This window comes from Rattus norvegicus, chromosome 19 (genome assembly GCF_036323735.1).
Source record: "Rattus norvegicus strain BN/NHsdMcwi chromosome 19, GRCr8, whole genome shotgun sequence".
Taxonomy (NCBI): Eukaryota; Metazoa; Chordata; class Mammalia; order Rodentia; family Muridae; genus Rattus; species Rattus norvegicus.
This window is the reverse complement of record NC_086037.1, coordinates 55,714,144-55,735,754: the sequence shown is the minus strand read 5'-3', so window position 1 is coordinate 55,735,754 and position 21,611 is coordinate 55,714,144. Positions and strand designations below refer to the sequence as shown.

Sequence of the window (21,611 nt, the reverse complement as noted above, 5' to 3'; positions counted from 1 at the left end):
CAAGATCAGTTTCCTTTTCCAGTGGCTTTGGGTTTCTTTGCTGTCATAAACACCGTGATCAAACTGACTTGGGTTGTGAGGGGTGGCTCTGGCTTATAGGTAATGGTTGGTCTTTCAGTAAGCCAAGACAGGGTCTCAGAACAGGAATCTGGAGGCAAGAAGCAGAAGCCACGGAGAAATGCGGCTTACCGGCTTGGTCTTATGGATCATTGGCCTGAATATGGCACCATACATAGTGAGGTGGGCCCTTCTACTTTAATCTTTCATTAAGCAAATTCCCCATAGACTCACCTATAGATAATCTAATAGGCATTTTCTTCATTGAGGTTCTTCCCAGGTAAATCTAGTTTATGTCTAGTTGGCAAAAGTAGCAACTAGAATATCCTTTCTAAATTTTTTGTTGTTTTTGTTTGCTTTTGGTGTTTTCAGAGATTGGTTCTCACTTTGTAGTCCAGGCTGGCTTTGAACTCATTGGATCCTCCTGCTTCAGCCTCTCAACACAGACTTGAGCCACCATACCTGGCAACACACGCTTTTCTTAATTGAGCTTGCTCAGTTCAGCACAGACGCTTCTAACCAAACCAGAATCAACAGTCTGGGATGCTGACCTTCTTTGCCTTGTCGACTGAGCTCTATGACAGACTTGTCCAGGCACAAGTAACGATGAATGTGGGCTGCAGCCTGCTCATAATCTTCACTCCTCAAAGCAGTTTGAACTCCATCCATGCAGAACTTCAGGTCCAAGATGTCATCTGCTCTCTGAATGGCCTGATAGAGGCGGTTCTACAAAAATTCTTGTGTTTAAAGACAATGATCTATTCCTTCAAAATGTTCTTCAGAACATACAGATATTTAGGAGTGGAACAACATTAACTGTCAGTTCTTTTCAGCTGCAACTGGCAAATTAATCATAACCACTTACAAAACTGTTATGGATGTTAATGAAGATACTAGTGGATACCCTGATCTAATTAATGTGGCTACTTCACTTTAATAAGCACAAATGGGAGTGATCAAGATCTATTTTGTTAACCTTATAACTGAATTAAGAAGTATGTGATACTTGGGAAATAGCACTGCTGTGCTGCAATCTAACCTAGGTTGTCGATTCGAGATAGGCAGTGCTCTATCAAGCTCCATCCCACTCCCTTTACCGCATGACTTGACTCTCAGACATTAAACCAGCTTTGCACTCCTACCGGTCTTGGTATCGAATCTTCCTTATAAGTTGCTCAATTTGCTTTTAGTATTGAGAATTTTTATTTTTATATGCATAAAAGCTATTGGAGTTTTCATGTGGTATCTTTTCTGGTTCTGATATTTTGTATTGCATTTTACTGGATGGTCCTTATCTAGAGTCTTCTATATAACTTCTTCCCTCCCTTCTATGAACTCAAACATCAAAAGCTTGGTGGAATTACCTTGGCCAGGTCAAGCTGACGGACTTTGCTGGACACATTTTCAGCTAGGTTGCAGGTAAAGGTGATCATCCCAGCCAGTTGCTTTGCATCTCCCTCAATCAACTGCAGGTTGGGACTACAGACAGATTTTTGTCAAGGCACACAGAGGCAGAAGGCACAAACAAGAGTGGAAATTAGGTGTTTTTGGTTTTTCCCCCTAGGTGGAGCTTGTGTCTTCTGCTCTCACTTCTTTTGCTATTTTACGATTCTTTCTTTCTTTCTATTTGTATGTGTACACAAGAGAGGGGTTGGGAGAGGGACTGAGTTAGGCAAATGCTCTATCACTGAGTCACAACCCCAGCTCTCTCTCTTTGCTTGTTTGGAAATGAGGTCTGATGTAGGCCAGGATGTCTTCAAACTCACTGTGTAAGCAGAAAATAGCCTTGAACTCTTGATCCTCACGTCTGTGTTTCCAACTGTTAAGGATTACAGGTGTATCAAACCACAGACAGGGGCCCTTGTCTCCCTCTACCCTTTTGAATAAGTTTCAAGCTGGCCTCAAACTGAGATCCACCTATTTCAGCTTCCTGAATGCTTAGATTATAGGCATATACCACAATGCTCAGCAAACTTAAAACTGATTAAAGCAGCAGTTCTTAAACTGCAAATCAAAAACACCTGAAAGACTTACTAAAATACATATTTCTGGGCCAAAACAACAAAGTCTGTAATTCAGGAAGTTTAGGGTGGGGGTTTTCATATATATATTTATATAAAAATATAAATAAAACCACCACAATCTATATTTCTTTTTTTTTTCTAATAAGGTTCCATGTGGGTCAAGGAGACCATTTTGTGTTGTTTTTTTGAGAAGGCTGTAAATAGCCAAGTTGAGCTTCTTACTCACTATGCAGCTGCAGGACCTTGAACCCCACGTCCACTATGAGACCCAGTTGTAAGGCACTTTCTCAATTAGTGATCAAAGATAGGAGGCCCCATGGTGGGTGGTGCCATCCCTGGATCCCTGGGCTGGTAGTTCTGGGTTCTGTAAGAAAGCAAGCTGAGCAAGCCAGGGGAAGCAAGCCAGTAAGCAGCACCCCTCCATGGTCTCTGTATCGGCTCCTGTCTCCAAGTTCCTGCTCTGTGTGAGTTCCTGTCCTGACTTCCTTTGGTGATGAACAGCAATGTAGAAGTGTAAGCTGAATAAACCCTTTCCTCCCCAACTTGCTTCTTGGTCATGTTGTTTGTGCAAGAATAGAAACCCTGACTAAGACACACCTTAGCTTCCTTAGAGACTGGACTATTGGGTTAGGAAAACTAATTTTATCCTGGTCCCCATTGGAGTGTACAACTTTTGCTGTGAAACATACTCACCCCATCCTGTGGAGAGTGACCATCTTACTTTCAATGGTGTTTTGCTGTTCCAAAAGAGCATCCAGCTCTTTCTCCACCACTTTCTGAAACAGACAAACATCATCAGAATAGATATAGGGAATTTTCTTTTTAAGTTACTAGGGGACTAAACTTATGACCTTTTACATGCTAGGCAAGTGTTTAAATATTAAACTCTCTTTCTACCCCTAGGTAGAAAGAACTTATTTAAATTAAGCCAGGTGTGATAACATACATTTTTCATGCCAGCATTGGGAGGCATCTGGATCTCTGTGTTTAAAGCCAGTCTTGTATAACAGCAAGTACTACATAGAGAGACCCCATCTCAAAACAACAAACAAACCTGTAAGAGGTACATTTATGTAACTGGACCTAGCTAAAAGGTCAACTTCATTTCTTTCCCCGCCACTATTGTCCCTTTGGACTTCAATACTGCTTTGGTTTGTTTTGTTGGATTAAATAATTAGCTGTGTAATCTTTCTCATGCTTGTTTTGATACAAGATCTCATGTAACCCAGGATGGTCCTTCACTTGTTTTGAAACATGGGATGACCTTGAATTCTTGTTCTTTCCTTACTTCCCAAGTACTAGGATTATGCATGTGCCCTCTACTTGGTTTATTGTGTGTGTATCTTATTCCATCTAGCAGATGAATAATTCAATGGGAACAAATATTTATTCATTATTACTTGTAGAGTGTTTCAAACAAAGAGGCTCTAAAATTTAGTGGCTAATCCAGATGCGTGATGTTCCCTTGTTATCCCAGTATTCAAGAGACAGGCAGGAGGATGAGAAGCCAATTTGAGATCCTGTCTCAGAATCAAAATAAGGACTGGAGAGAGGACTCCTGCCTCCATGTCTGATGACTAGAATTTGATCCTCAGCATTTACATGGTAGAAGAAGAGACCGATTCTGAGAGTTGTCCCCGCCCCCTTCTACACTTGTGGTATGACACACTTGCTTTCCCATTCACATAAATTTTTAAAAAGAACAAAATAAAATATAGTAGCTAAAGAAATAAAATTTCCAAAGAGACCATAGGGTTTTTTTTAACCCTTTCTTCCTGCATATTTATATTCAGAGGGGGTGACTATATTTCTATGCCAATGATGGCATTTATTGTGCTACATCAATTTATGTACCCTTGAGAAGGGGTCTCTGTGTAGTTCATGAACTTGAAATCCTACTGCCTCAGCCTCCTGCATGCTGAGATTACAGTGTAGGGAGAGCAATATGTACCTTATAGGGTTTCTGTGTAATTGAAACAGAATAATAAAAGTGCATAACACAGTATGCAGTAAACAATTTAACAGTATTAGCTACATAGTTTAATAAAAGTAGTCTAAGAAGGATGCAGAGGAAAATTTCCATACAGTCATTAAATACAAACACAGAGCAAACACTACTTCATTTTAAAAGATCTCAAAAATTTCCCCAATGTATTAATTGATTCAATGAGTATTAAGTTAGAAATGTTAAATCAAGAGCAGTGAACTTCAAAGCACTTCTTGTACAGGAAGTATGAGAAACTGCTAGAATTGATGCAAGGCAATATTTGAAAACACTGTCTTTTCCTCTATTAAAAGTGCTCTGAGGGGTTGGGGATTTAGCTCAGTGGTAGAGCGCTTGCCTAGGAAGCGCAAGGCCCTGGGTTCGGTCCCCAGCTCCAAAAAAAGAACCAAAAAAAAAAAAAAAAAAAAAAAAGTGCTCTGAGAACTGCGTGACATCAATCTCAGCACTTGAGTGACAGTGGCAGGCAGATTACGGAGTTCATTGCAAGCCCGATCTATACAGTGAGTTCCAGGCCAGGTAGGGCTAGTTAGACCATGTCTAAAAAGAAAAAAAAGTTCACTTTGAAAAACAGCTGCCAAACTTTTAGGTCAGAGTTTACATCTTCTGACTTCCAAGGAATCCATGTACACATTGGAAAGTGAACTGTCAGCACCAGATTGCCATGGAAATGTCACAGAAGTATAAAGAGATATAGCATGCTATCAATTGAAAGGAATCAGAATCCTGTCCACACCTATTGCTCGTAATACATCCAAGGTACAAGAGATGAAATGGCTTGTCTGAGACCAGGCAGCTGTGCCTTAGTGTTAAAAAGTCAAACTCCTGGGCTGGAGAGATGGCTCAGTGATTAAGAGCATTGACCGCTCTTCCAGAGGAATTCAACTCCCAACAACAACATGTGGCTCACAACCATCTGTAATGGGGTCCGATGCCCTCTTCTGGTGTGTCTTTAGACAGTGACAGTGTACTTATATGTAATAAATAAATTTTTAAAAAAATTCAAACTCCTAACAGGGAGCTTTGACACTTCTAGCAAGCTGTGAGCTCACCTATAATGACAGGAGCTTGGGAAATTTCTGAGGTTGCTGTAGGAAGGTGGCAAATTTGAAGATAATATGGACGACACAGAGGCTGTCTCAAAATAAGAAAATGTCCAAACTCCTACACTTAACTGAAATGGTAAAATTACATACATAATTATTCCCTCCAAGATTACGGTTTAAAACTTCAAGATAATTTGCATGAACTTCTCGTGTAAATGGGTCGAGACGGAACTTTCATAACGTTTCACTTCCCAAGACGAAGCAATTCTTATTCTGAAATAAAGCCATTTGGTGTATACATATGTACGTATACATATAACACATATATGTGAATACATACACCGCTTCCGGTTTTACTCCACAGGGAATTCAATACGGAGGCAGACAAGGAAGTAGTCCAGGTAATAGGCCATATAAGCTTGAGTGTGTAGAACTGACAGGTGTACCCAAATGCCCAACTACACTAAAGCGTCTTGGGAAGGTGCTTTTTAGTTTTCCCTAGTAGAGACAGTTGCTTGTTATGTCTTCTGCCACTGGGTCGTCCAGGAAAAAGGAGGATCAGCTCCTCACCTCTTCGCCGCAGAGTCGTTCGTACACAGCTTCCAGCTCCTGCAGCTCTGTCAGAGAGCGAATGAGCTCGGTGGAGATTTCGGAGCAGTGACCTCCTCCCACCCCCTCAGGTGGTGGAGGCGCTCCTGACAACTTCGGAGGGGATTCCACATCCGCCATCTTGGTGCCCACTCGGCGCTTCCGGGCTCGCGAGGTCCCCTCTGCGCTGGCGCGGCAACCTTTGGGACTGTCCATAGAAATGCCCGATCAAAAACATTTTAAGTCTATTTTTAAAATTAACCTTCTGTTTTACAGAAAACTTACAGTAAAGTATAAGTTTTAGATAACTTAAAAGACTGCAGGAGCAAGATGGAGCACTTAAAATTACACATATAGTTATCAGGCGGAAGCTGGATACCTTTTTCTCCGTCGCGCGGCACGCGAAGGCCCATCGTGAAAGGCTAATGGCGGACGCCGGCGGGTTGGCAGTGGTGGTGGCTTAGGCCTTGAAGGGATTCAGCATCCGTCGGGTATCGAAGCCATCCTTCTTGCAGCAGGGTAAAGAAGTGGCCTCACAGTTTCTCTGTAGCGGAGGAAGTGGAGAGCGATCACAGGAGAGAGCTGCCCGGCACTTTGGCGGGAGCCACAGAAGCAGTTTTAGGCCCGAGTGGTTCGGTAGGCGTGAAATTAGGAAAATGCTTGCGGTCCGCAAATGGCCTCGTGGGCTCTTCTCCCACTTCTGTTCTCAGAGTGGGGACGAGTCCTTTAAGGCTTGCAAGTCTGACGTGGCGGCACACTCGTGTATTTCCACCACGCGGGGTAGTTGAAGTATTCTCGGAAGTGGGAGTCCCACCGAGGCTACATAAGGAGGCTCTACCGAGGGAATAATAAGGTGTAAAAACTCAGCTATTCAGAATGTGTAAATAACATGTTTCTGGCCTCGGAGCCCGGGCTCTGGTTTGGATTTGTGCTCTGATAGTTGGGCAAAATGGTGTTTCTCTTCTGAACCTTTATTACTGTAAAAGAAAAAAAGAAGGCAAATAGTACCTATCTGAAAATTTTGCAAGATAAAAAAAAAATGAGGTGACGTTGAAACGGGAGAAATCACAGGCAGTGGCGGGGAGGAGAGATCTCCCAAGTTTTGGCGGTTAAAGTTACAGATACCGATAGTCCTCCAGGATGCACCTCTTCAATATGCGTGGAAATCCGTTTGTTTAAGTGTTTACTGAATGCGTAGGTGCTCATTTTAATCCTCTATCAGTACCTAGTAGAGCACTTGCGCAAGGTTCTGGGGTTCATTCTCGTCGCCACAAATACCAAGTTCTCTTTATAGAGCCTTAGGTACAAGGGGAAGCTGGACCTAGGTACCACCTCCCCACCCCCACCCCCGAAGTCATAACATAACTTTGGCTGCTTATGGTGCAACTGTAACTCACACATGACAGTCTTGTAAATTGTGAGGCGTCCTCTAAAAGTTTAATTTAACAAGTATTAAATTTTAAATCCCTCAAGTTGCCAATGCCAGTTCGACCATTAGGAACAAGTCTTAAGAGGTATAACTCATTCACTTACATAGTGTGTTAACAGTTTGGCTAATTATAGGCATTGAGTGAGGTTCTCTGTATTTTTAGCAGAAAACCGTCTTGTTACTGGTTTCTCAGAAAATTCATCCTTTGGTTAAAGAGAGGACATAAAATAATGGTATAAATATATGTTCTTGAATTTGCACATATAAGCATATGGGAAGATTGGAGTTGGTAAGATTTATACCCCTAGAGAGTGGGGTTCCTGAGAAATGGATCTGAGGTTTTTTTGAGTCTTGAATAACATGACCGTTGAACTACAGTTAACTATAGGTTTTCATTTGTCTGACAAAAAATGGCAAAAGGCATGTTGCATTAATTGAACAAGTTTCACCACTTTCTGTATGTTGGACAATGGATATAATTTTTGAGCATAGGTTTCCTTGACCGTAGAAGTTTGGTTTTGGTTTTTGAGATAGGGTCTCACTCTGTATCGTAGGCTGGAACTGAACTTATAATCCTCCTTCCTCTGCCTCTCTAGTACTAGGGTTACAGAAGAGATCCAGGATAGCTAGCGCTCGAGCTCGCGCTCGCTCTCTCTCTCTCTCTAAATTCCTTGGGTGTGGGGGGGTGTTGGGACACACCTTTAATTCCAGTGCCTCGGGCATAGGCTGGGGAATCTGTGAGTTCTAGGATAGCCAGAACTATGTGAAAGAAAGAGGAAAAACTAAGACCAGGGTATTTCTGTATTGTCCATTCTGGAATTCACTGTGCAGCTTATACTGATCTTACACTTGCAGATGTCCTCCTGCCTCAGCCTCTTGAGTGTTTATACCAGTATGCAGGCTTTCATAGAGTTCACATGAAATGAAGAGTGAAGGATGCAGTACATTAGAATGGTACCTACTACCTAAATGGTGGTGTGTTTTTTCCCCTTAAGATTGAAACCCAGGCCTTCATGCCTGCTTAGGAAGCACATGGAGAAAGCACACGTAACTGCCTGTTCTGCCTTCAACAAGAAGTTCCCATACAGAGTTCCTTTTTTAAAAAATTCTTTTGTTTTTGTGTCCATAGCCTGCTTTGACTTGGAACTGTTGCCATAACCAAGACGTGACTGAGTGTCACAGCTTTGCTTGTCATCATGTTTCTGTACAACTTGACCTTACAGCGGGCCACTGGCATCAGCTTTGCCATCCATGGCAACTTCTCTGGTAAGTGCTATAGGTCTTATTTTTGTGAAAGGAAATGAATTACTATATATTTTGCTTACCTTTTGTTGAAATGTTTCCCATTTACAAGAAAAATGTTGGTGTGGAGTTTGTGTTAAATTACTGTGTATTACCTGTCATCAGTTTCAGAGGCATATCTTCCCAAATTGTATATTGTGAGACATGAGCTTTGTAAGTCATGGTAGTCACACTTTAACCCAAAATGGCCTCACCTGGTAGTCCTCCTCCCTTAGTTTCCCAGAGCTGGTTCTTAATTTTGAGCTTGACATCAAATTTGATAAAAGAACATGGTGTCCTAGCTGACGCCTGTAACTCTGAGGAGGCTGAGGCACCTCTAGGAGCAGGAGCGCTGGCCAGCCTGAGCTTGAGGCTAGCCTAGGATGCACAGGTTTGTTTTGTTCTGCTTTGTTTTTCAAGATTGATTTTTCTCTGTGTAGCTCTGACTGTCCTGGTTCAGGCTATGCAGACCAGGCTGGCCTCAAACTCACAGAAATCCTCTCACCTCTGCTTGGAGTGCTGGAAGTCTTAAAAAAAAATCAGACTGACAAGATCCAATAAAAGCAACTTGTTGCTGAGCCTGACAGCCAGGGTTGATTATTAGAGCCCAATGTAGGAGAAAACTGACTTCTGAAAGTTGTCCTCTTGGTTTCACATGCACCATAGAACTCACAGTCACAGCCTATATGCACAACATCATTATCATAACCAAGGGCTGGAGAGATCCTCATTAGTATTAATGAGTATTAGTCTTGCTGTAGTAGTATAAGGACTTGAGTTTGGGTCCCTAGAATCTACATAAAGCTAAATTTAGTAGCTCTTCTGTAATCGCAGCACTCTTACAGGGTAGCTTTCAGGCTAGCTCGCCCAGTGTATGCAGTTGCTAACAGGAGACCCTGTCTTATACAAGGTGGAAGGGGAGAGCTAACTTCTGAGATTGTCCTCTGACCTTCACATGTGTGCTTGTGGCACATGCTCACCTGTACTTAGACATCGCACATATGTATCATACACCGATACACAAAGGTTTTTGTTTCTGTTTTGGACTCATATGTGGAGCTAAGAGTTAGCTTCAGCATCACGGGGAGAGTGCTTACCAAACAAGCATCAGGATCTAGATCCATGCACAACCATGTAATTATCAGTAACAGATGCTTACAATTGGGTATATTGGTGGCCAGTCTTAGGAAAATAAAGGTTTTTTTTTTAACATATGTAACCCTTTATAAAAAGCTTGTTTGATAATTTTATTAGTCAATTATAGGTATTCAAGGCAATAAATTAATTCAAAACATAGATTTCCCCAACTTATTCTATTGTTTTTACTGTCATTTCTATCCATCCTAGTTATTTTGGGGGCTCATTCTGTTTATGATCTTCATTTTGGTGACTTAGGAACCAAACAACAGGAAATTGTCGTTTCCCGTGGGAAGATTTTGGAGTTACTTCGCCCAGATCCTAACACTGGCAAAGTGCATACCCTTCTCACTGTTGAAGTTTTTGGTGTTATCCGGTCACTTATGGCATTTAGGCTAACAGGTGGCACCAAAGACTACATTGTAGTTGGCAGTGACTCAGGCCGAATTGTTATCTTGGAATACCAGCCATCAAAGAATATGTTTGAGAAAATTCACCAAGAAACTTTCGGCAAAAGTGGATGTCGCCGTATTGTTCCTGGCCAGTTCTTAGCCGTGGATCCCAAAGGAAGAGCTGTTATGATTAGTGAGTGTCCTACTTTATTTGCTCTGAGTGCTGCTCTGGATTTTATGTGTGCTCAACATAGTGTAAGACAATCTGTGATCTTGGCCATGTGCCAGTTTATCACTTAATCATTAACATTTGGCATTACATTGATATTTACTAAGTTGATTTTTCATTTTGCTAAAGATTTCCTTTTAAAACAAAGTCATAAAGTAAACTACATTATTTAATTGAATGAATTTATTTTTTCTGCAGCAAAGGCCACAGTGAATTGATCTCAGTTGTGTGGTTTGGTTGCTTTCTTCAGCCTGAAGTGATGATTCACAATCATGTCTCTTCTCTGAAGAATTCTTGGAGATTCTGTGTATCTGATCAGGCCTCTAGAGGGCAAGCCACCCTTTGCCCAGTTACAAAACAACTGGGCCTAATTCAAAAAGGAGTTAACAGACTGATTGGCTATTGTCCCATCTCTCAGTGTACCTTAATGTCCCGGGCACCTTAAACATTTCTGAAGAATTGGGGGGATGTTAAGATGTTTGTTAGAAGGGGTTATGATGATTTTCTGAAAAGGTGTTGTCTGCCAGCAGTAGAGGGCAGTATGTTTGGACAGTTAGTGGTGACTGCTAATGGTCTTACTTAAAAGAATGAATGTCTAGGCGTCTGTCTTCTCATGTGGAAATCTGCTCTTTCATCTCCTCCAACAATAGGTGCGATTGAGAAGCAGAAATTGGTGTATATCTTGAACAGAGACGCTGCAGCCCGACTTACCATTTCATCTCCCCTGGAGGCCCACAAAGCAAACACTCTAGTGTACCATGTGGTTGGAGTAGATGTGGGATTTGAAAATCCTATGTTTGCTTGTCTGGAAATGGATTATGAGGTACCAGGGTCTCTCTCTCTCCTCCCTTCTTCTCTCTCTCTCTGTTTTAGTCATCTCAGATTTTTTTCCTAAAATAATTTTAATTGTATATGTAGATATTAAAATCATTCTTGCTAGCGGATCTTTTTCTTGATATGAATGCTTGACTGAAAATCTTGGGTGCACTTGACTAGTATTATCTGTTCAGATTTAAATGACTGCTCTGATCTGAGACATTTATTAAGAGGAGCTGCATGAGAAAAGCAGAGTTCTATTTGGGTTTGGGGGGAGGGGCGTTGTTTAAGGGAAGTAGTAAAAGGCAAAACATGCCAGTCTTTGCTTTAGCCAGAGCGCCTCCCTCTAGTGGAGGCTGACAGCCCAGGGTCCAACATAGAGATTGCTAAACTTTGTCAAACTATTTGGACTCTGAACCTTTACTTCATTGTATGTAAAATCCTGATATCCTTCCCAAGTCAAAGACTTGATTAGTTTTTGTGCACTGTCTTACAGGAAGCAGACAATGATCCAACAGGGGAAGCAGCAGCCAATACCCAGCAGACACTTACTTTCTATGAATTGGACCTTGGTTTAAATCACGTGGTTCGGAAATACAGTGAACCGTTGGAGGAACATGGCAACTTCCTTATTACAGGTACTTTTCTGCAGTGCTCCTTTGTGCCTTTAGGGGAAAAAACTTACTTTATCTGGGTGTTTTGCTTGTGTGCATGTCTATAGAGACCAGAAAAAGACATTGGATCCCTGTGATCTGGAGTTACAGACCATTGTAAGCTGCCACATGGGTGCTTACCACACAGGATTTGGATCTTAATCTCATTGTAGAAAACCTAATGTTTTATATGTTTTTGTTGCGTTGTTTTAGACAAGTTCTCATTCTATAGTCCTCATTAGGTAGACTAAGTTGACCTTGAAATCAAGGCCATTCTTGCCTTAGTTTCTCTAGTGCTGGAATTACAGATGTTCGCTACCATATCAGGTTTCTGTTTCTTGAGGCTAAAGATGGTAAAGTTTTGGGGGTTTTTTTTTTGTTTTTTGTTGTTGTTGTTGTTGTTGTTGTTGTTTTGTTTTTTTAAAAAAAAGGCCAGGTGCTCCCCTCTTTGATTCCAGTGGGGGATCTCTGAGTTGGAGGCCAGCCTTTCTCAGAATGAGTTACAGGTCTTGAGAGGTGGACACAGTTGGATCTGACTGTGTTTGAGGCCAGCTATGGGTATACATGAGACTCCTGTCTCAAAAGAAAAGGAAAAACACATTAGACACTAGTAAGATAATAAAAGCTACTTATTTAAAAGAATAAAACTATATGAGATCATATGGCCTTATATGAATGTCAGACTTGAGAAGGGACTGGAGGTGCAGCTCAGCAGTTCTGAGCAGTGCCAGCGAGCCCCAGGGATATCACCCACCCCACGCCCGGGGCTCAGGTGTGCTTTCGCTCACAGCTTTTAAAGGGGCCTCATGCTTACACGGCAAGTACTTTACCAGCTGAGCTGGGTTTTAATTTTTGAAATTTTCTCATTCCTCATGCTGGCTTCAAGAGTTTTCACGTAACTAAAGGTGGCTTAAACTCTTGATCAAGATTACAGATGGAAACTACCATGCTTGGCTTTATTTTAATTTTTTTAGAGACAGGATCTCTCAGACCAGCCTCAAACTCACTTTGTAACTGAAGACCATTTGACTTTTGACCCTCTTGCCCCTGCTTTCCAAGTACTTGATTAGAGGCGGACATCAAAAGAAGCACTTGGTTTTAGCATCATTGGTGGGAAGGAGAACAGTTGACAATCAAAGCAGTGCAAAATATTTAAGCTTTTTCCCTCTCACAGTTCCTGGAGGGTCAGATGGTCCAAGTGGAGTGCTGATCTGCTCTGAGAATTATATCACCTACAAGAACTTTGGTGACCAGCCAGACATCCGATGTCCAATTCCCAGGAGACGGGTAAAGTCTACCATAGAGCAACAGCTGACTAGGGAATGAATTAGCTTGTTTGTTTGCTCTTAATGATCCACCATAGTATCTTCCTCTCTCTTCTATTTATTACTCTGTGTGCATGTATGCCATGGTTCGTGTATGGAGGTCGGAGGAGAAGCTGCAGGAGTCAGTTTGTCCTTCCATCATGAGGGACTCCGTTTGAACTCAGGTTGACAAGCGTACTACCTGCTGCACCATCTCACCAGCTTAGTCTCTTAAATTTGTCTGTTGCCATGTTTTGGTTATGTAAAAAGATAAGTTGCTTTTCTAAAACTGGGTATGTTTTAAAGGGGAAATTATTAATTAATACTTTGGAGTGCAGGGCTTTGTGCACTCTACATATTAAGCAAGTTATCACTTTATTAAGGTCATGTCATTGTGCGGGTACAGACTTAGGATTTTTTTTTTTTTATAGATCGTAAATATTCTTCCCTTTCTGGTCTGTTCATTATGTGGATACAGTACCAGTCTTATTACTGAGTCAGTTCTTACATTTTTCCTCCCTCAACTTACATATTTTTAATATTGGTTCTGGGTCAAACCTTATAGGTTAAGCGATAAAATTTAATCTTGTGAAAAAACATTGAAATCGGCCTGTTGATCAGACATTTCCTAAGCCAGGAATTTGTATTCGTTTGGGAGCAGTGAAAAGGTATAAAACTTATGAGTTTGTATGCAGAAATATTTTTTAAAATCTTGAAAACATTTAACAACTCCAAGCACTAGACTTATTTGTAGGGGAGTGGGAACTTGGTACTACACAGGCTGGTGGTGATGGATGGTTTCCATGGCAGTGTGGATGAGTGTGCTTTTTGTTTTTAAATTATTATGTCCAGCCTGAAATGATGACTATTTAATTCGTGTCTCTTCTCTGACATTCTCCTCTGGAGATGATTTTTGCCTTGCTGATCTGATGAGGCTGCAGAGTGGAATATTAGCAGTTTCTTGGTCACGGGGTGGGGTGGGCAAGCTTTAGTTGTTAACAGCTATGGTGGGCAATGTTTGCATCTTAGTCCTTGAGTAGTCTGTAGAGTTCCTTTTTGTAAAAGATGAATTCCAGAATACTGAGTTGCTTATTTCTAAGATGTTGGCTCTGTTTCTGGTTTTGCCAGAATGACCTGGATGACCCTGAAAGAGGAATGATTTTTGTTTGCTCTGCCACCCATAAGACCAAGTCCATGTTCTTCTTTTTGGCCCAAACGGAGCAGGGAGATATCTTTAAGATCACTTTGGAGACAGATGAAGATATGGTAAATAGAACATGGATGGAGGGGGAGTATCTATTTGCTGTAGTCTATCTTGATTTTTAATTTGAATATAATTTAAAACCTTTGTCTAAAGTACCTGCTGTTTGTGCATGTAAGATTTACAAAGCTGTTTTACTTTTTTTGTTACTGTTTTTGCTTTTTTGAGATGGGATTTGCCTTGCCAGTCATAGCTCTGTAGACTAGGCTCACTTAGAACTCAGAATGTGCTTGTCCCTGCCTCTTGAGTGCTGGGGTTAAAGTGTGTGCCACCACTACCTGGCTCTCAAAGCTGCTTAACATCTATACTTCATAACTTTTCCCTGCACCAAGATAGGGAGCAAGTGCAACTGATTCTCAACAAGTCAGAAGGAGGTCTTCCTTTTCAGAAGAGGAACTGGAGGGGGGTGAATCTGGGGGAGATGGGCTGGGAAAAGCCGGGAGAAGTGAAGGAGGGGAAACTGGTTGGGATGTATGGTGTGAGACCAGAATCTACTTTGAGTAAAAGAGGGAAAAATTTAGAAATTTAGATACATTAGAAAGTGGTTACCTTTTGGTTTGAATTTGAATTTGGGTTTTCTCATTCTGGCTAACAAGTATCTGACCTTGTAAAGCCACTTAAGATGTTTAGTTTTTCTCTGCTGTGTATTCTCAGTCCAAAGTAACTGACATTGAAGCAGAAAAAGCAGTAGCTATGTTTAACCCCTCAGGCTGGCTGCACTGTCCTTTGTTCACTTGTGGTGCACAGAGCAGGCTTCTGTGGCTAAGCTGCACCTGCCTATACACCGTCCTTCTGTTCCAGGTAACTGAGATCCGCCTCAAGTATTTTGATACTGTTCCTGTTGCTGCTGCTATGTGTGTGCTTAAAACAGGCTTCCTTTTTGTGGCATCAGAATTTGGAAATCAGTAAGTAATCCTTTTTTTATTTGTTTATTTATTCATTCATTTATTTATTTATTTTAGCTTACCACTATAACCCCTAGGTTACCACACATAGTAAAAGTTAGCAGACAGGAGGTGTTGGGGACCTTTTCATAGAATAGTTGAGGTTTTTCAGAAGTGTTGCTCTCGTTTTCCCTTTTTATTCATTCTCCCTATCCCTTTTCTTCTACTGCATTATCTTTTTTGTGGGTTTTTAGAGTTGTTTAAAATTACATTTTCTATGTATGTATACTGAGTGCATGTACATGCCCCACATATATGTAGAAGGTCAGGCGAGGCATCTAGAACTGGAGTTCCAGTGTTTGTGAGCTGTCAAGGTAGGGATGCTGGGAACCAAACTCAGGTCCTCAGCAAGAGCAGCAAGTGCTTTTAAAATACCACCCCAAGTCCTTCCTCCAACCCCGTTTTTGTGTTAATTTTCATTGTTAGCTTCCTTTACTGTAGTGAATTCCATTACTATCCTGAATGTCTGTAAGTATGGGCTGAGGCAGGAAGATCTCAAGTATGGGACCAGCTTGGGCTGCATAGTGAGGTGATTTTCTAACGAAAAGTAAAGCCAGAGAGATTTTTTTCTACATGTGCTCTCTTGTACAGACCTACAGTTGAAGTTTCTTCGTATCCACATTGCCTGCCTGTATCGCCAGTGTGCCTTGCTCAATATTTTTGTTTAATGGGCCTCTTCTAGTGACTTGTGGAGTCTGAGTTTATTTTTCCTCTACTCCTTTTAGTCAAGTGTACAAGTTCTAGTTTTTCTTACTACACTGTTTCCAGTCTAAATTTAATTTGCTTTGCTTTCCTGCAAAATCCAGTCTTTATAAAGAGTCAAACTTAACAAGATGGGACATTACCTTATTGATAATGTAGTTATTATGTTAGTGACATTATTTCCTGTATCTCAGTATTAACAAACTTTGATGGATTTTCATTGCCATACAGAAGAAATCTGAACTCTAATGAGCAGTTTAAGACCAGTATCCACAATTCCAAATTACTTATGAATGACAGGGCCTTGCCGCTGTCTACTAACATGTCTGCAAAACAGTTTACTGGAAACTGAGCTCAGTTTTCTCGTAATTAAAATTAGATGCTTTTTAGAATTTTGTGGCATGTATGAATTATGTGCAGTAGAAGTGTGGGTATGTAGGTCAGACATGGACGTCAGGTCTTCCTCAGTAGCTCTTTACCTTATTTTCTGAGACAGAACCTGAAACAACTGGTTCTGTGTGGACTGGCTAGGACAGGGATCTGGGACTGTCTCCCCAGCTCTGGGATCACAGGTGTAGCTGCTGCATCCTGCTTTTCACATGAGTATTGGGAATCTGAACGCAGGTCCCCATGCTTGTGTGCCGAGCACTCTTGCAGCCGAGCTCTCCCCTGCCTACACGTGCTCTGCACTTCCTGCCATTTGTTCTGAGTACCTTGTTTCGTCTCTCCCCTTGAAACCTATACAGCAAACTGCTGTCACGTCCCACTTCCAAGCATACTGTGACCTGTGCCAAAGAAAATCTCTTTTGCTTTGTCCTTAGTTACTTGTATCAAATTGCCCATCTTGGAGATGATGATGAAGAGCCTGAGTTTTCATCTGCCATGCCTTTAGAAGAAGGAGACACATTCTTCTTTCAGCCGAGACCACTCAAAAATCTCGTGCTGGTGGATGAACTGGACAGCCTCTCTCCTATTCTCTTTTGCCAGGTGTGACTTTATTCAATTACTTCTCAACTATGCCAGCTGACTATTATTAAATCTGAAATGTAATGGTTTAAAGTTTTCCTCAATATGAGATGTAGTCTGAAAACTGCTTATCTGTGAAATCGTTGCTATGGAAACCTGGTAGTTAACAGAAGTTCAGGGACGTATCAATTTATGAGGGCTGTTTGTTTTGAGACAAGACAGTCTTAGTCTGTATAGCTCCAATCTAGTTTTCACTGCACATTTCATTGACCTGCTTTCCTTTGACTGTGTGAGCAGTGTTAATTCTTATGTGCTATACTAATAGTTGAAGGTTCATTAGCAGAGTAACTGCATACAGTAATTCTGCCAGTCCCCTTCAGACAAAAATAAAAAAAAAATAATAAAAAAAATAAAAATTTAAAAAAACTAGTTTTGGGGTTGGTGGTAGCTCAGTGGTAAAGCACTTGCCTAGCAAGCGCAAGGCCCTGGGTTCGGTCCTCAGCTCCAGGGGGAAAAAAAATCTAGTTTTGAACTTAACTATCCTCCTGCCTCAACCTCCTCACTGCTGGGATTAGAGGTGTAAGCTGCCGTGCCTGGCTGGGTGGTGAGGTTCGAGTTCACAGCTGTCCTCGTGTAGTCACCTAGGAGTTGGCTAACTGCGTGATATGCACGTATGTGGGTATGCAGCTAATAACAATGGGGCCCATAGGTTTTTGAAGTACTGGTTAGAATAAATGACTCTTGGAATACCTGAAAACTTGGTAATTACTTTTATTGGTAACAACGTTATAATTCAGTGTAGTTTGGCACTGATAAGTAGAAGGAAACACTAATCTTGGATGCAAGTCAGATTTAACAACACTTCATTGCACATGATATCAAAGTTTCTTTTTGACTTCTGAATAAATTGCATGAGTGTTTTTGTTTTTTTTTTTTGTTTGTTTGTTTTGTTTGTTTAGTTGGTTGGTTGGTTTTTGAGCATTATTTCTGTGTGCAGTCCTTGCAGTCTTTGGAACTCTGTAGACTAGGATAGTCTTAAACTCAAGTCTTCCTGCCTCTTCCTGCTGGTTCTGCTTCTGGAGTGCTGGGAATAAAGGTGTTTGCTACTATACCCTACAAGGTGGTTTTTGTTGTTGTTATTGTTGTTGTGTTGTTTTTTTAATATTTACTTATTTTTATATATATGAGTACACTGTTGGCTGACTTCAGACACACCAAAAGAGGCCATTGGATCCCATTACAGACGGTGGTAAGCCACCATGTGGTGGTTGCTGGGGATTGAACTCAGAATCTCTAGAAGAAGAGTGGACACTCTTAATTGCTGAGCCATTTCTAGTGTGGTTTTTTGGTTCTGTTAAATGTGGAATGCTTGGGGCTGGAGAAGATGGCTCAGTGGTTAAGAGCACTGACAGCTCTTCCTAAGGACCATCTGTAATGGGATCCGATGCCCTCTTCTGGTCTGTCAAAAGACAGTGACAGTGTACTCACATACATGGAATAAATAAATAAATCTTTAAATGTGGAATGCTGGGACCTTTTCTCTTTTTCCAGTTAGTAGCCCTTATGTAACTTCAAATCAGAGAATAGTTTGTCCTCTTGTAATTGTGCTTAAAAATGTGGCATAATAGACTTTTTTTCTTGTCTGTGCAGATAGCTGATTTGGCCAATGAAGACACTCCACAGCTGTATGTAGCCTGTGGTAGGGGACCCCGGTCGTCTCTGAGAGTCTTAAGACATGGACTTGAGGTAAGATGTGAATTTTTTGGTTCTCTTTTGGTGTGAAAGGAAGCCGGGCACCGATTATACAGGCTTACTTTTCAGAAATGAAAGATAAATTACTGTTTGTACGGACAGAAATGTACTTTATCTTTCCCCTGGTTTAGATTACCTACTCCTTAACTTACTAGGCTCGCAGTTCAGATTCACTCCCTGCGCATCCTGGCAGAAGTAAATAATACTTTCAGTGACCAGTTGTGGTTGGCAAACTATTGTCTGTTTTTAATCAGTATTTGTTGAAAATATAGCCCAGATGACCTTGGTTTTAAGTCTGTCTTTACTAAGTAGCAGCTTTTAATTAAGTTTTTGTTCTGTAAAATTCAGTTAATGTATTTGTTGTCTGGTTGAGCTAGCTTAAGTTACCGCATGCTCTAGTTATAAAAGTGGGCACAGTATAGTAACTTGAGCCACATTAGGCAGAGGTAGGAGGGTTTTTGAGTTCAGACCTAGTTTGTTTAACATGGTTTTGAAAATACAGATAGTCTATAGAAAGTGTTTGTTATATTGTTTTGGAAATCTGAAAACATTTTCCCTACCAAATATCCATTTTTTCAGTATTGAGTGTCCTGGATAAAATTTAAAACCAGCTTGTGTGTGCTGGTTTGCCTTTTCTCTTTTTCTTCTCTTTCTGTCTTTCCCTTTCTCAGTTTCTGGTCCCTGTCCTCGTTTGTTTTTTAAGATTTATTTATTTATTTATTTATTTATTTATTATATGAGTACACTGTCGCTGTCTTCAGACACACCAGAAGGGGCCATCAGATCTCATAACAGATGGTTGTGAGCCACCATGTGGTTGCTGGGAATTGAACTCAGGACCTCTGGAAGAGCAGTCGGTGCTCTTAACCACTCTCCATCTCTCCAGCCCATTTTTTTTTTTTTGGAAGATAATTTTGTAATTTTATTTATGTACAGAAAACTGAAGTGTACATTTAACCCAGTTTAGTGGCGAGTTCTTTAGCCTTTGCCTTTTCCAGCTTGGCAATGCGAGCCACAGACTTAGGACCCAGGACGTTGCCTCCTCAGTGGAGGCGGATCTCGTCATATCTGTCATTATAATTGGTCCTAATAGCTTCCACCAGCTTAGCCAGAGCACCCTTGTCTTCCGAGTTAACCTGTGTGAAGGCAACAGTGGTGCACATCTTCCTGTGGACCAGGCACCCCAGCCTGGCCTTTCCCTTGATGATGCAGTAGGGCACCCCCATCTTTCGACAAAGGGCAGGTAGGAAAACCACCAGCTCAATGGGGTCTACATCATGGGCAATCTCCACCAGCTGAGCCTTCTTGTTCTCCACCAAAGTGGTGACTGTATTGACCCCTGCTCAGAGGACAGGTGGTCTCTTAGTTGGGACGTCCCCTTTGCCAGCAGCTTTCTTCTCAGCTCGGGCCAGCAGCCTCTGCTTTTTCTCCTGCTTTGTCTCTGGCCTGTACTTGTGGGCAAGCTTAAGCAGCTGAGTCGCTGTCTGCCTGTCCAGGGCCTGGGTGAATTGGTTGATGGCAGGCGGTACTTTGAGCCACTTACAGAGGATGGCTCTTTGCCGCTGCAGCCTGATGTAGTGGGTCCATTTGATGAAGCGCGTGAGATCTCTTTTGGGCTGGATGTCCTGCCCAATGCTGAAGTTCTTAGGCCTTTTCTCCAACAAAGGATTGACCACCTTTTTGGCCTCTTGTTTCTTGACCACGGCGGGGGCCAGGGCCACCTTCTTCCCCTTGGCCTTCTTTCCTTTGGGCATTTTGCTCGGCTGGAGGAGAGAGCCGTTTGTTTTTTAAGACAGGGTTTCTGGTTTTTCTGTGTAACCCTTAGCTGTTCTGGAACACACTCTGTAGACCAGACTGGCCTCAAACTCAAGATCCTCTTGCTTCTGCCTCCTGAGTGCTGGGATAAAAGGCATATGCCGTCACTACCCAGCTTCTTTTTTGTTTTTAAAGAAAAAGTCTTACTGAAGCTAGTTCCACTGTCTCAGCCTACTTGCAGGGAGCCAAAGGTTTTGATTACTCTTACTGTTCATTAGCTCCTAATGAAGATTTGATACACATTAACTCTTTCCACACAAAAAGGAAGAGCGCTTTGTACAGTGTAAGATAGAGCAGTCCATAGTTGCTTTTCATTTTTTTCAGGTTTTTGTTTGTTTGTTTGTTTGTTTGTTTGTTTTTGTTTTATATATATGAATACAGTGTTGATGTCTTCAGACACACCAGAAGAGGGCATCTGGTCCCATTACAGATGGTTGTGAGATACCATGATGTAGGTGCTGGGAATTGAACTCAGGACCGCTGGAAGAGCAGCCAGTGCTCTTAACCTCTACGCCATCTCTCCAGTTCTGTGGTTGCTTTTTAATGCCTTGCCTTTTGTTCTTACTTTATATGCAGAGCTTTTGTTGTATTTTGAAAATAATTTAAAATTGTTGATTATTGCTTTGTTCCTTTTTGTATGTCTGTGTCTAACTTAGACTGTTGCCGTACTTGGATTAAAAGCAGTTACCTATTTGGTAGAGTATAGACAGTTAAGTTTAACCGTAGTTTTTTGTGTTCTACTGTCTACTTGGAAACTCAAAAGGATAGTGCCTTAAGTTTATTCGCTCTTTTTATAATATATAGTTAAATAGTGCTATGCATTAAGCTGTCTACTCTGTCTCTGTTTTAGCTAACAATAACAAATCTATCGTAAAGCAGTTTTGTGTTAACAAAAATTCCAAAAATAATAAATACAGAGAGGGTGTCTAACCCACTCCTGGCTGTCCTTAAGGAATGTCGAAGTGTAGTTAAACAGCAACAAACCCTCCCTGGTTGAGAGTTGTGAGCCACTTGTAAGGTGATTGTTAGCCCAGGGGCAACGCAGTATTCTTCCTGACATGTGTGGCATTGTGGAATTGAGAGAAAGCAATAACGTGCTGCTGTAGATCTGGGTGGTTTGGTTTGGTTTGGTTTTGTTTGGTTTGGTTTGGTTTGGTTTGGTTTGGTTTGGGATATGGCCATTACAAAGAAAGTGTATAGGTTTGGCTGTAAA

At 41.4% G+C, this 21,611-nt stretch overlaps 2 protein-coding genes, 3 non-coding genes and 1 pseudogene across 10 annotated transcripts in view; 4 read left to right on the top strand and 2 right to left on the bottom strand.

The window, feature by feature from the left end:
- Cog4 (component of oligomeric golgi complex 4) overlaps positions 1-5,901 on the bottom strand; it is a 34,049-nt gene extending 28,148 nt beyond the window's left edge. The window contains exons 1-4 of one of the 4 annotated variants that reach the window (XM_063278138.1): positions 5,700-5,901; positions 2,775-2,857; positions 1,422-1,536; positions 609-783 (exon numbers count right to left, since the gene is read on the bottom strand). In XM_063278138.1, the coding sequence (XP_063134208.1) occupies positions 609-783; positions 1,422-1,536; positions 2,775-2,857; positions 5,700-5,858 (532 nt within the window). In that variant the 5' untranslated portion in view covers positions 5,859-5,901. Of the gene's footprint in view, positions 1-291; positions 430-608; positions 784-1,421; positions 1,537-2,774; positions 2,858-5,699 lie in introns of those variants that run through there. The other 3 variants (NM_001108449.1, XM_063278137.1, XM_039097859.2) reach the window with 3 other exon arrangements.
- Positions 5,902-6,114: 213 nt separating this feature from the next.
- Positions 6,115-21,611, top strand: part of Sf3b3 (splicing factor 3b, subunit 3) — a 37,517-nt gene continuing 22,020 nt past the window's right edge. The window contains exons 1-10 of one of the 3 annotated variants that reach the window (XM_006255620.5): positions 6,115-6,353; positions 8,276-8,412; positions 9,823-10,149; positions 10,836-11,008; positions 11,498-11,639; positions 12,829-12,941; positions 14,087-14,224; positions 15,021-15,124; positions 16,687-16,852; positions 18,482-18,577. In XM_006255620.5, coding sequence (XP_006255682.1) covers positions 8,343-8,412; positions 9,823-10,149; positions 10,836-11,008; positions 11,498-11,639; positions 12,829-12,941; positions 14,087-14,224; positions 15,021-15,124; positions 16,687-16,852; positions 18,482-18,577 — 1,329 coding nt within the window. In that variant the 5' untranslated portion in view covers positions 6,115-6,353; positions 8,276-8,342. The remainder of the gene's footprint in view (positions 6,354-8,275; positions 8,413-9,822; positions 10,150-10,835; positions 11,009-11,497; positions 11,640-12,828; positions 12,942-14,086; positions 14,225-15,020; positions 15,125-16,686; positions 16,853-18,481; positions 18,578-21,611) is intronic. The other 2 variants (XM_063277936.1, NM_001106187.2) reach the window with 2 other exon arrangements.
- LOC120098709 (small nucleolar RNA SNORD111) lies at positions 10,433-10,508 on the top strand. The gene has a single exon (XR_005497127.1). It is a non-coding gene; the product is annotated as a small nucleolar RNA SNORD111 (small nucleolar RNA).
- Snord111 (small nucleolar RNA, C/D box 111) lies at positions 13,808-13,896 on the top strand. The gene has a single exon (XR_005497126.1). It is a non-coding gene; the product is annotated as a small nucleolar RNA SNORD111 (small nucleolar RNA).
- Mir3084a (microRNA 3084a) lies at positions 17,152-17,218 on the top strand. The gene has a single exon (NR_128674.1). It is a non-coding gene; the product is annotated as a microRNA 3084a (primary transcript).
- Positions 19,537-20,547, bottom strand: LOC108348936 (60S ribosomal protein L7a pseudogene; annotated as a pseudogene).